Source organism: Halichoerus grypus, chromosome 6, assembly GCF_964656455.1.
Source record: "Halichoerus grypus chromosome 6, mHalGry1.hap1.1, whole genome shotgun sequence".
NCBI classification, from domain to species: domain Eukaryota; kingdom Metazoa; phylum Chordata; class Mammalia; order Carnivora; family Phocidae; genus Halichoerus; species Halichoerus grypus.
In genome coordinates this window covers 159,691,168-159,703,431 of record NC_135717.1, presented here as the reverse complement: position 1 = coordinate 159,703,431, position 12,264 = coordinate 159,691,168, and the positions used below count along the sequence as shown (strand labels likewise).

The 12,264-nt window shown below is 36.1% G+C and overlaps 1 protein-coding gene across 3 annotated transcripts in view; it reads left to right on the top strand.

Moving 5' to 3' along the window:
• NUP37 (nucleoporin 37) overlaps positions 1-8,659 on the top strand; it is a 42,404-nt gene extending 33,745 nt beyond the window's left edge. For all 3 annotated transcript variants that reach the window (XM_036106200.2, XM_036106280.2, XM_036106333.2), the window contains exons 7-10: positions 5,212-5,393; positions 5,887-5,937; positions 7,795-7,888; positions 8,393-8,659. In XM_036106200.2, the coding sequence (XP_035962093.1) occupies positions 5,212-5,393; positions 5,887-5,937; positions 7,795-7,888; positions 8,393-8,506 (441 nt within the window). In that variant the 3' untranslated portion in view covers positions 8,507-8,659. The remainder of the gene's footprint in view (positions 1-5,211; positions 5,394-5,886; positions 5,938-7,794; positions 7,889-8,392) is intronic.
• The last annotated feature ends 3,605 nt before the right edge of the window (positions 8,660-12,264 follow it).

Genomic DNA, 12,264 nt, shown 5'->3' with positions numbered 1-12,264 from the left:
TCAGTAGAAATGTACACTCTGTATATATGCATGAGTAAAATTTTCCAATTTATTCATATTAAATATGTAGGGACTGTTCCACATGTAAGTATTGTTTTTGAAGGCAGGTCCTATATTTTATTTTATGCAAGATTTCTCCCCTGTAGCAGTGAGTCTACGTGAAGTATAACAGGGATTCTACCTAAATGTTAATATCACCATGTATAAATACAATAGGCTACCTTTTTTTTTTTTTCTAGAGAGAACAAATAAAGGCAGGGCAGTAGGAGAGGGAGAGAGAGAATTTTTTTTTATTATTATTTGAGAGAGAGTGAGAGAGAGAAAACAAGCAGAGTGAGGGGCAGAGGGAGAAGACGACTCCCCCACTGAGCAGGGAGACCTATCTGGGGCTTGATCCCGGGACTCCAGGATCATGACCTGAGCCGAAAGCAGACACTTAACTGACTGAGCCACCCAGGCGCCCCAGAGAGAGAGAATCTTAAGCAGGCTCCATGCCCAGCACGGAGCCTGACACGGGGCTCAATCTCCCAACCCTGAGATCATGACCTGAGCTGAAATCAAGAGTTGGACGCTTAACCGACTGGAGCCACCCAGATGCCCCAAATAGGCTACTTTTTAAAATCTGTGACCTAGATGAGAAATAAGAACTTTTCTTATAACTTCTATCCCAAAACTTGTATCTTAATGCTTGTGATTCAGGTCCCTTTCCTTTATATGCTTTAAGTTAATTTCTGTTTTATTTCTGTATATCATTAAAACTCCATCCCACCCCACCTCCTTTTTTTATTGTTTCCATGACTTCAGAATGTTTGGAAGTCCCTGCTGTAGATCATATACACTCAAAATCTGAAATTACTTTTGATGTCTTCCTTCTATATATGCAAACTTTTCCAGGTTTTTAATTTTTCCTTCCCTAGGAACACATTACTAGAACACATTCCTCTGTCATTAAGGTGCATTCTTCACCTTTCTTTTCCCACAAGTAACTCCTACCAAGGCTTAGCTGTTTCAAAGGTTTTGGCTCTCCACTCTTTGATTTTTCTTGCCTACTTTAGTTAAACTAATCTTAAAATACCCGTTTCATCATGTCACCCCTAAACACAAAAACCTAAAATACAGAAAGGCGACACAGAAGTGATCTCGAGCAATTAAGATCTTAAATCCAATTAACTACAATTGGAGCTAGGATTTTACCAGGTAGTCATAACAGAACCAAGAGTTTAGGATGTCATAGAATCAGAGAATTGGGACTGAGGACATCTGAGTCTCTGACTCTAAGAGAGTAGATTGCTGCTAAATCAAATGAGTTATAACAACCGACACTTGTTGAATGCTTTCTGAGCGCCGGGGACTGTGCTCAGTATTTTACATGTGTTCTCTCATGTAATTCTCACAAAACACTCTGAGGTTGGTGACATTTTTCTATCCATTTTATAGATAAGAAAACTGAAGCACCAAAAGGTTAATAAGTAATTTGCCCAAGGCCACACAGTCACAGATTTGACCTTATTCTGGTTCAAGTACTAATGTTCTGTGCTACAAAAGCTATATCCCCTCTTAATTCAGTGCATATTCTGTTTATGGTTCCGGGAAGTCCTAAAGGAAAAATTCCCCTGTAAACTTTTTAGCTCCAGCAGTTCCCAAACTTTTTTACTCTATCTGCTTTCAACCAAAAAAATAAAAAATAAAAAAACATCTATCATCACAATTGAGCACAGTTTAAAAAAGATAAATAACAGAACTGAGTTTTAAGTCTGACTTCAACCTATAATAATAGCGAATGTTTTGTGCTATGACCATTCTAAGTGCTTTACGTGTATTAATTCATACCATATTATGAAATAGGTACTGTTATTAGCTCCATTTTTACTGATGAGAACTTAATGCACAGAGAGGTCATTTGCTCGAGGTCATACAGCAGAGCTAAGACCCACCCAAGCAGTCTGGCTAACAACGGCTGCATTCTAAACCCACCTGCTTTATTGCGCCTCCTAATTTAGGACCTAGGACCCAGATGGACTTTGCCTGTCTCCAATCCATAATTTATACCTGAAATCCTTAAGAGTTTTTGAGTCAGGCTTAAAATCTCAAATATTTTTATTAGTTCCTAGTGACGCTTCCTTGGTCTCCTCTCCTCAACTATATATTAGCACACCAAACCATTCACCGGTCTTCACAGTCTAGCTTGTAGTAAGAAATACACATGCTCTATAGTCAGACAGACCCAGGCTCGAGACCTGAGTGCAGATGCAGGCTCTGCCACAGGCTGGCAGTGAGACTTCAACAAGTTACTTCTGTCACTCCGCACCTCAGTCTCTTCTTCTGAAAAATGGGATTAATGATAGGAATACTTTCATACAGTGGTTATGAGGATTCAGTAAGACAGGGCAGGTAAAGCTCAGTGTTGCATTTGTTTTTGTTGTATAACATGTAACTGACCTGATGTTATTCTTAGTAGAATTAGTATTATTTTAACATTCTGCCTGTTAGAGAAAAGTTCTAAATTCTACCTTTTCTATTAAGAATCCCAAAATTGGAAAGACTACCAATATTCTACTTATATTCTAGGGTCAGTTTTTTTTTTTTTCATAATTCTCTTCTCTAGATGGGAAATTTCTTGATATCAAGAATCATCTTTTACTTTCGACTTCTGTGGAAATTAGCATAGTATTTTGCATAAACATGTGTATATAGTTGATCTTCATTATTCGCAGATTCTATATCTGCAAGTTTGTCTACTCACTGAAATTTATTTATAACCCCAAAATCAGTACTCATGGCATTTCACAGTTGCAGACATGCACAGAGCAACAAGAAATTCGAGTCGGCTAAGATGCACATTTCCAGCTAAGGCTGAATGAGGCCAGTGCTCTGCCTTCTTGTTTTAGCTCTCGTACTCTAAGCAAGTGTCCTATTTGTGGTCTATTTAGGGCCACGTTTTTGTGCTTTTTGTTGGTGATTTCACCATGTAAAATGGCCCCCAAGCATAAAGCATTTAAGTGCTAAAGTGCAGTCTAGGGTTCCTAAGTGCCATAAGGCTGTGATGTGCCTTATGGAGAAAATAATATGGTATTAGATAAGCTTTATTCAAGCATGAGCTATAGTGCTGTTGGCTGTGAGGCTTGTTTTTTGTTTTGTTTTGTTTTTAAGATTTATTTATTTTATTTTAGAGGGGGCAGGGAGGGGCAGAGGGAGAAAAAGAGGAACTTAAGCAGAGTCCGCACTGAGTGCAAAGCCTGATGCAGGGCTCAATCTCAAAAACCTGAGATCAGACCTGAGCCAAAACCAAGAGTCAGGTGCTTAACCGACTGCTCCACCCGGACGCCCCAGCTGTGAGTTCGATGTTAATGAATCAGTATATATGAAACACGGTATCTTTAAAAATACATAATACCAGATTATGCGTTGGTCAGTTGACAAAAATGTTATGCCCAGAGACTCACAAGAACCCAACCCTTTATTTCCTCTAGGATCAGTGTTCAATATTTACTAATTCCTTGTTTGCAGCAATTTAATAGACTCTAACTACTTACTATGAATAATAAGACTCAACTCTGTGGGCAGTGGGGGAAGGTGGAGGTAGATGCTCAGTAAATGTCTCTTAGATAATGAATAATAGAATGACTGCCAGTAGTCCTAAGCCAGACATGATCTGTCTTATTAGAAGTAGTAACAATACTTTAATGGTGTTTTATGGGTTTAGGAAAATACGGTTATGTACAATATCACATTATAGCCATATGGTAACATTTTGAGTCTGATGTAATTATCCCACATTTCACAGATAGGAAAAAAGCAAACTCCAGGTCATTCAACAGATTAGTAGAACCCAGGATTATTGACACTAAGTCTCTCATTCTTTCCAGGCTACCACTGTCACTTCACACCTTCAGGAATGTTTTCATATAACCAGAATTAGAAAGTAAGAACTTTACAGAAAATGTAGAGAGCTTTTAAACCATTTTATTTGGGCAACAACTACTTATCTATTCATAGCAATCTCTTTACCTTAACTCTCACAAATGGGTATTCTAATGCCTTGCTTCTTTGATTCTAAGAAATAAATTTTTTCACATGTTAATATTTTATAAAATTGAAATTTATCTTATGATTATTTTTGCATTGATAAGATATTTCTTAGAAAGGAAGGGAAGGAAGAAGAGAGGGATCAGGGAAGGAAGGAAGGAGCAAGCTCATTATTCAACATCTTAAATCAGTAGTATTTTAGAATAAAGGAAATATTGACGTAAGAGTAACTACTATATATTGAGTGAGTGGCTGCTTTGTGACAAGCATAGTACTGGGTGCTTTACATGTATTACCTTTTTAAGATTTTATTTTTTTTAAGTGATCTCTACACCCAACATATGGGCTCAAACTCACAACTCTTGAGATCAAGAATCACATGCTCTCGGGGCGCCTGGGTGGCTCTGTCGTTAAGCGTCTGCCTTCGGCTCAGGTCATGGTCCCAGGTTCCTGGGATCGAGCCCCGCATCGGGCTTCCTGCTCGGCGGGAAGCCTGCTTCTCCCTCTCCCTCTCCCCCTGCTTGTGTTCCCTCTCTTGCTGTGTTTTTCTCTGTCAAACAAATAAAATCTTTAAAAAAAAAAAAAAAAGAATCACATGCTCTACCAACTGAGCCAGCCAGGCACCCCCCTATAATACTCATTTAATCAACACAACAACACTAGCTATTCTTATCCTTATATATACAATTTAGAAAGAAGAAGGCTGCCAATCAAGGACTTGTAATTTGACCAGTCATTTAGCTTTTAAGTGGAAGAAGCAGCCTTGCTCCCCAGGCCAGTCTGTGCTCCTTACACCATGCTGCCTTCCATTCTGGAAATAATCTCACGACACATAAGGATGTGTAACACATAATATAGCTCTGTTGAGAAATACATACTTAGCTATCCTTTCTAGACACATAACTTAAAGCTGTAACTTTTCCCAGAATGATTCTTTGGACTTATTTCCTAGTAACCATACATCATCATTTAAAATTGTACTCAACTTTCCTGAGTCTTTCTTTCACCAGTTTTCTGTAAGTTTTTTAATATTTGACAGAGATTTTTACATAGGCTTCACCTATTTCATTTGCGTTTGATGTCCCATTTTTAATATATGCAAATGTTTACATGTTATATATAATATTGAATTACTGCCTCAGATTTGGCTAGTGAATTAGGTGAATTTTTTTTTCTGTCTTACAGCTGATGGTTGCAGAGAAGAATGGAACAATCCGGTTTTATGATCTTTTGACTCAACAGGCTATTTTATCTCTGGAATCAGAACAGATGCCATTAATGTCAGCCCACTGGTGCTTAAAAAATACCTTCAAAGTTGGAGCTGTTGCAGGAAATGATTGGTTAATTTGGGATATTACTCGATCCAGGTATTTCCTTAGCAACTATCTGTTGCATACCCAAAAAGTCAGTCACTATTGCTAAGTGATCCACAGAGCCTCTCTTGTATACCTGAGCCTCACTATAGAGCAGAAACAAGTCTCTCTTGAAAAGGACCAGAGCTGTGGGTTTTTACATAACAGAGATAGATGCCCATGCTTTGCAGATTTACTTTGAGAGTAACCCAGGAAGAACAATGCAAAGTAAAAAACCTTTGATCTAAGCAGTGTTTATTTACATTTAAAAAAGAGAGAAAAACATTGACTCTGTTGAATGATGGTGTTCTGTAGCGGTTCTAAATCATATCTGTGTCTCTATCATATTTCATCTATGTTAATCCAGTGCTTATTTGGAATTTTGTCACAGTTTAAGTACATTGGGCATTGTGTCCTTTAAAGAAAAAATACCGTTTAAACCTTAATTTAAGTTCCTCTACTTGAGACCAGCACATAAATTCATAAAATACAAAATGTTACCTTTTAGTTATCCTCAAGATAAGAGGCCTGTCCACATGGATCAAGCCTGCTTATTCAGGTATTGTACCATTTTTGTTGGAGTTACATTTAATTTTTTGAATTTGGTTATTTCGTCACATGCTGTGCCACTATCTCGAATACTTTCCCAGTCCTCTCCTTTGCACGGAGGTGTTGGGGGTGTTTTGGCGTTTGTTTACTGATTGTTTGATAAATGGTTATTTTGCTTTCCTAACTAAGTCTTTGCTTTTGTCTTTTTGTCTGGGTGAGGGAGTGATTCATTTTCTTTGAAAAATTTTATAAAATACAAAACATATTGCCATTCCACTAATACCTCTCCAACAATTTGGAATATATGCTTCCTTATATTTTGTTCTGATAGATGTAAAATGTAGGTGGGCCCATGTTTATGCATATAAACTTCATTGTTGTGCTTTAAATGAGAACACACTATATTATGTATCTGACTTTTTTTCTACTTAATATACATGTCTACCTTGTTCTTATTGACTTTTGCGTAATATTCCATTGTATAATGTAGTCATTAGGGTGCTTTTAGCTTCAAGTAACATGAAAACTTACTAAGACTAAAACAAATAGTACATTTCTTATATGCTGTATTTCATCAAATCTAAAATACCCCCAATAAACTTATAGGACTTAGGGACACCATCATTTTTTGTACACCTTAGAAAAAAATATATTCAGGGGCGCCTGGGTGGCTTAGTCATTAAGCGTCTGCCTTCAGCTCAGGTCATGACCCCAGGGTCCTGGGATGGAGCCCTGCATTGGGCTCCCTGCTCCACAGGAAGCCTGCTTCTCCCTCTCCCACATCCCCCTGCTTGTGTTCTCTTTCTCACTGTGTCTTTCTCTGTCAAATAAATAAATAAAATCTTTAAAAAATATATATATATTCAACAAAATGTAAGATGCCATAGATTGTAAGATGCACTCTGATTTCAGAAATGTGAGCACATCATAGAGACGTGATGGCTTCTGAAGGAGGCAGTCTCAGGATTGGCTCAGTAGCTCACCAGTGCCAGCAGGAGTTCAGCCCTTTCCCTCTGCTGTCCACAGTGCCGGGGCTTCGGTTCTGTAGCTTCACAGTTACAAAATGACTACCAGAGTTCCAAGTGTCATAGCCTCATACGAGCTTGTCCAAAGTAAGAGGAGGAGAAGGAGCACTGCTCTTTTATTAGGGATTGCTATCATTGCCTATCATCCGTTCTGGTCAGTCACACTGTCAGAAGGTAGTTGGGGTTCAGTTAGCATGGAAAAAGGGCAGAAAGGCTGTTGGACAGCAACTAATAATGTCTGCCCATATTAACCAGACTTTAGCCTTTTCTTTCTTTTTTTTTTTTTATCAACAAATCCTTTCTTTTTTTCATATATCTTCCCCACTGTACTTATCATAGTGCTAGGCATGTCGCTGGAGCTATATTAACACTTTTTGTTTCATTAACGGTATTTCAATGTCTAGGATATCTTGAAGCTTAAATATTCAAATATCTAAATATTCTAGATGTTTAAATGCATGAATTTATCACTAATCTTCTAACAAATGTCAATAAGAACATTAATTTTTTTAATGTATTGCACTGTGAAATATTTTATATTTGTCTGATGCCATGTTTATATCCCCCACCACACTGTCAGCCCTTTGGTTATAAGAAAGGAACTGCTAACTTTGTGTAACTTTGGAACTTAACAAAGTGGCACATTGCAAGCATTTAATAAATATTCACAAAATGAGAAAATATTTATAGCTAACTTCCCTGAAATTTCCAGTCCAGTTGTAAAGCTGTATTAACAAATTTAGACTTATAAAATTATTGGTTTTGTGCAAAAAGAAATAAATTGTTTTAGAAAAGTTTGTAGTTATCTCTAGGATACTATGGGTATTTTTGTCTTTTCTTAGGTGGTCCACAATTAATGAGAACTTGTTTGCAACCACTGGTTATCCTGGCAAAATTGCAAGCCAGTTTCAGATTCATCATTTAGGACACCCTCAGGTAATTTGGAGTTGTTTTATGGCATATGTGTTTTTAAATTTGTGTTTTCTACTTTTCTACTCATAGCCCCCAAATTTGTAATGTAACTAAAGACATTTGTGAATGTCTTATCTGCTTAAATTGGAAAGAGAAAGCATTTTTTGGTGTTTAAATCACCAGTGGTAACAGACCTTTTTGCCAGTATTCATGTAAGAAGCATTTTATTTCTTTTTTATTTCCTTCTTCATTTAAACATAATAATTTTACTCGCTTGCTTGGTTTAGGCTACAAAAATGTTTGAGTCTAAGCTAAACCAGTTACTCATAGAGTATTTGTATCCTTCATTCTAGCCCGCTGCAGACAAATAATGTGTATTTCACCTATGAGGGAGCATATTTTTCATTCTATTTCCTCTGTGTTAGCCAAAGACAATTTATCAATGCATTTCTTATTTTTGTAGGGTAGTTTTTACTTATTAACTTTGGTGATTTATTAAGTTTCTTTAATTCTTCACGTATTTTGTAGCCTGTCCTCATTGGTTCTGTAGCCGTCGGATCTGGCCTCTCCTGGCATAGAACTCTCCCACTGTGTGCAATTGGAGGAGACCACAAGCTATTGTTTTGGGTAACTGAAATGTAAAACAAATTTTCTGTGTACCTTAGATCCATAAACTTTGTATTTTTAATACATATTTTGGAGAATTCCTTATTTTTATATCAAATATACTGTAAGCTCTAGAAATGTCCCATTTGTTGCTTCTGTTAAATAAAATGTTAATGGTTTGAAAAATCATTTTCCTGCTCTGTTCTATATGTGTGTATATATTCATATATAACACATACATATATTTTTTTAAATCATCTTTTAAGGCTATAATTGACTCAGCAGCTCTAGAAAAGAGATGACTAGAGAAACATATATATTTGTGATTTTATCACAGGATTATCCAAAGTATATCCTGTCCTCTATACTTCAAATATATGCTGTTTTCCTAATTCTCAGAGACACAAACATTTACAAAAGGAAGACAAGGTATTTCCTTTTAGTGTTACTCTGGAAGTGGTTCAAGGTTTATGTGTGGGTGTATCCATTTTTGTTAGCATTCTGTATGTGTAAGGGTCTTACAACTTCCTCAGTGATAATAAAAAATTATTCTTCAGTTTAATATAAAGAATGATTTTCAGGGGTGCCTGCGTGGCTCAGTCAGTTAAGCATCTGCCTTCAGCTCAGGTCATGATCCCAGGGTCCTGGGATTGAGTCCCACATCGGGCTCCCTGCTCAGCGGGAAGCCTGCTTCTCCCTTTGCCTGCCACTCCCCCTGCTTGTGCTCTCTCTCTCTCTCAAATAAATAAATAAAATCTTGTAAAAAAATGATTTTCAGTTTCTTAAAAATGTGACTGATTTACTCAGTCCTGTTTACTATATGCCATTTTTTTTTTTTGGTTTTGTTTTTGTTTTATTTTTAAATCTTTTTTTTTTTTAAGATTTTATTTATTTGACAGAGAGAGCGTGCACAAGTAGGCAGAGCCTACTTGTCTCATGGAGTTATTGTGAGTATTAGCTTAAGGTGAATAAAAATACCTAACATGGGTCTGCCTCACAGTTCGGGGATTTGTAGGTATTATTAATTTATTTCAGAGATGTACAGTTCTTATTTTTGAGGAATTTAAGTGTTATTTTTAATTAAGAATGCCAGTGAATATTTTTTAATCGTGTTTTATTCATAAGCTGTCTTATAATACGTATCTAATGGAATCAAGAAAATTAGCTTTAAGAGAATGAAATGTTGCAGGTAGTTTTTTTTTAATGCAATGAAATTTTATAATCATGTAGATGTTTGGTATAAACTGTTACATGCTTATAGTACAGATAAAAAATTGCGTAGCATAAGCAATTTCCAAGTCAACTATTTGATACAATAAAATATTATTACCAAATAGTAGAAATAGTTTCCTTTACCCCTTCATAAGCAGATTGGAACTTAAAAAGGCAAAGGGCAGGGAATTTGGACTTATTTCCTTTTAACAATTTCTGTGATGGGACAGAGAACCCTAAAAGCATCAGAATAGACAAAAGAATTTATAAAAATTTATCATTTCAGGATGTGTCCCAAAAGTAAGGGATACATATTGAGATGACAGATTGAGCCAGTGCATTTGAAAATTGTCTTATACTTAGGAAAGTTGACTTAGGAATTGAGTGGGTTATGATTAAGGATGGAGATTAAAAAGGTATGTTGGCCTTGGGTATTTGGGTGTTTAGGAAATGGGTTCTCTGGAATGAGGCCTTATCCAAATATAAGTTATCTGAAGAAATTACCCAGTAGGACTACTGTCTGTTAAGGGAAGCTGTCCTGGGAAAAGGTAACCCATGGTGGTCATGTAAGTACTAAATTTGTGGATTTATGCCAACAAGAGGCAGGAAGTGTCCTTAGAGAAAATGGTTGTTTCATTTGTAAATTAATATGGTGACCATAGTGACACTAAAGTCTCAAGAAATGAGAGGGATATCTTTACCTCTTAGCTTCAGGAGCGGTATTCACGCTATCCTGAGTAAGCATTTGTTAAACTTTACTATGTTCAATTACACTAAATGGTGTAATGATACTCTTTTTCATTAGAAAACTTTGTTCTTAGTAAACTGTTTAAATTAGACTAACACAGGAGGCAATGTTTAGTGGGGAGTTTTTATTGGTCATGACTTCTAATTCCTGATAAATAACATGAGTTCTGCTTTTGTGTATGTATATGTATCCTAGTTAGTTTTAGTTTTTCCATGTTTGTGTATGGCTAAGAGGGTTTTTCTTCTGTTGAAAATAAGTTTCTCTGAGGATTGCTTCACATACAAACATTGTGGAAAGGAAAAAAAAGTTATGTCCTAAAACTCATATTATTTAGGATTGTTGAAGCAAAAGTCAGGATATCACAAATCTGCAAGATGTCAGAACTAAATCCTACTCTTTCAAAATGATGGGATCATAAGTCCCATTTTATTTTTATGATTTGGCTTGTACACTGAATATTTCAATGTCTCTCCCATGCCAAAACACAAAATCGCACACCCATGCACTCCAATTTGTTTCTTTGGTAATTTGTGACTACATATTGACACTGACCTAGAAATGTTCCTGTTGCTGTTTTAAATCTCATGTCAGTGAAGAAGAAATTGAAATCTGGTTTGCACATTTGTGTCTGGTTTTTTGTAATTGTCCAAAATCTGACATTATCCCAGAAATGCTGATTGGGAAGTTATGAGACAGTATTGTGCCCAAGACTGATTTCTGAGGAGAGGACAAGTATTTGCTCCAGATTATTCCCCATGTTTTTCTGTAGCTCGAAAAGTTAAACTCAACCCAACTTTATATGATACCAGTAATAGCCTTAGTTTTGAGCCCAAATAAAATGTGCAAAGTAAAAATCATCATTATGATGGTCCATTTCCACATATTCCTCATGAGAGCATAGTCAAGTCCTCAGAAGCAACATTCTGTTCCAATAGATCTTTATCAAGCTGTCGGTGTGCTCAGTAACAGGGACAGGAGAGAACACTCTGTTTCTTTAATCTAACACCTTGCTGATTCAAAAACATTTGTTTTAACAGGCATCGGGAAAGAATTTCAAAACAGCTAACATTCATTTCTAATTATACATTTAAAGAAATATGCCTTTTAAAACATAGGTAGAAGTTTTCTTTTGTTGTTGTTATTAACATGACTTTAATTATAGCAACCATTGTTAACTAAGCACAGTAACAACAAAATAATTAGGATATCAGCTTTGAAGATCTCATTTCACAAAAGGAAAAACAAATACACATTTGATGACATATCCATTACTCACATTCAACATAACCAATTTCTTTTGCATGCATGGATACAGACTTCATGGGAAATCAAAAGCACTGAATCTCCTTTCTGACTTTTTCAGCTGTTCTTTGAACTACCTTAGTAAAAACAATTGTTGCCTGTATGTAGGATCAAGTTACATTTGCCTGGAAATTTCTTTGGATCGGCTTATTTCTGTTTAATTTATGTGTTTGTTATATTGCTGTTTGCCTTCTCAACTAATTTTTAACAGAATACTCTTACCTTGGGACTTGTAATACTTATGTAAGCTTATAAAATCCATATGAACAATGGTAAGTAAAAGGAGAGGACACCAGGTTTCTCAGCCTTTGCAAACACTTTCAGTAACCCAATAGATTTAAAGATGTATGAAATAAGCATTTCTGCCAACTGCATTTTTAGTGCTAGATTGAGTTGAGTGCCTGTTTCATTTCTTTATAGTAAAAGACAATAAATGCTGTTGGTATCTTTGCTTCTAATGGTTAAACACAAAACTTTGATCTTTCTCATAAACACAGCTGTTGTCCTATTACTGAGCCAAATCCAGACAAGA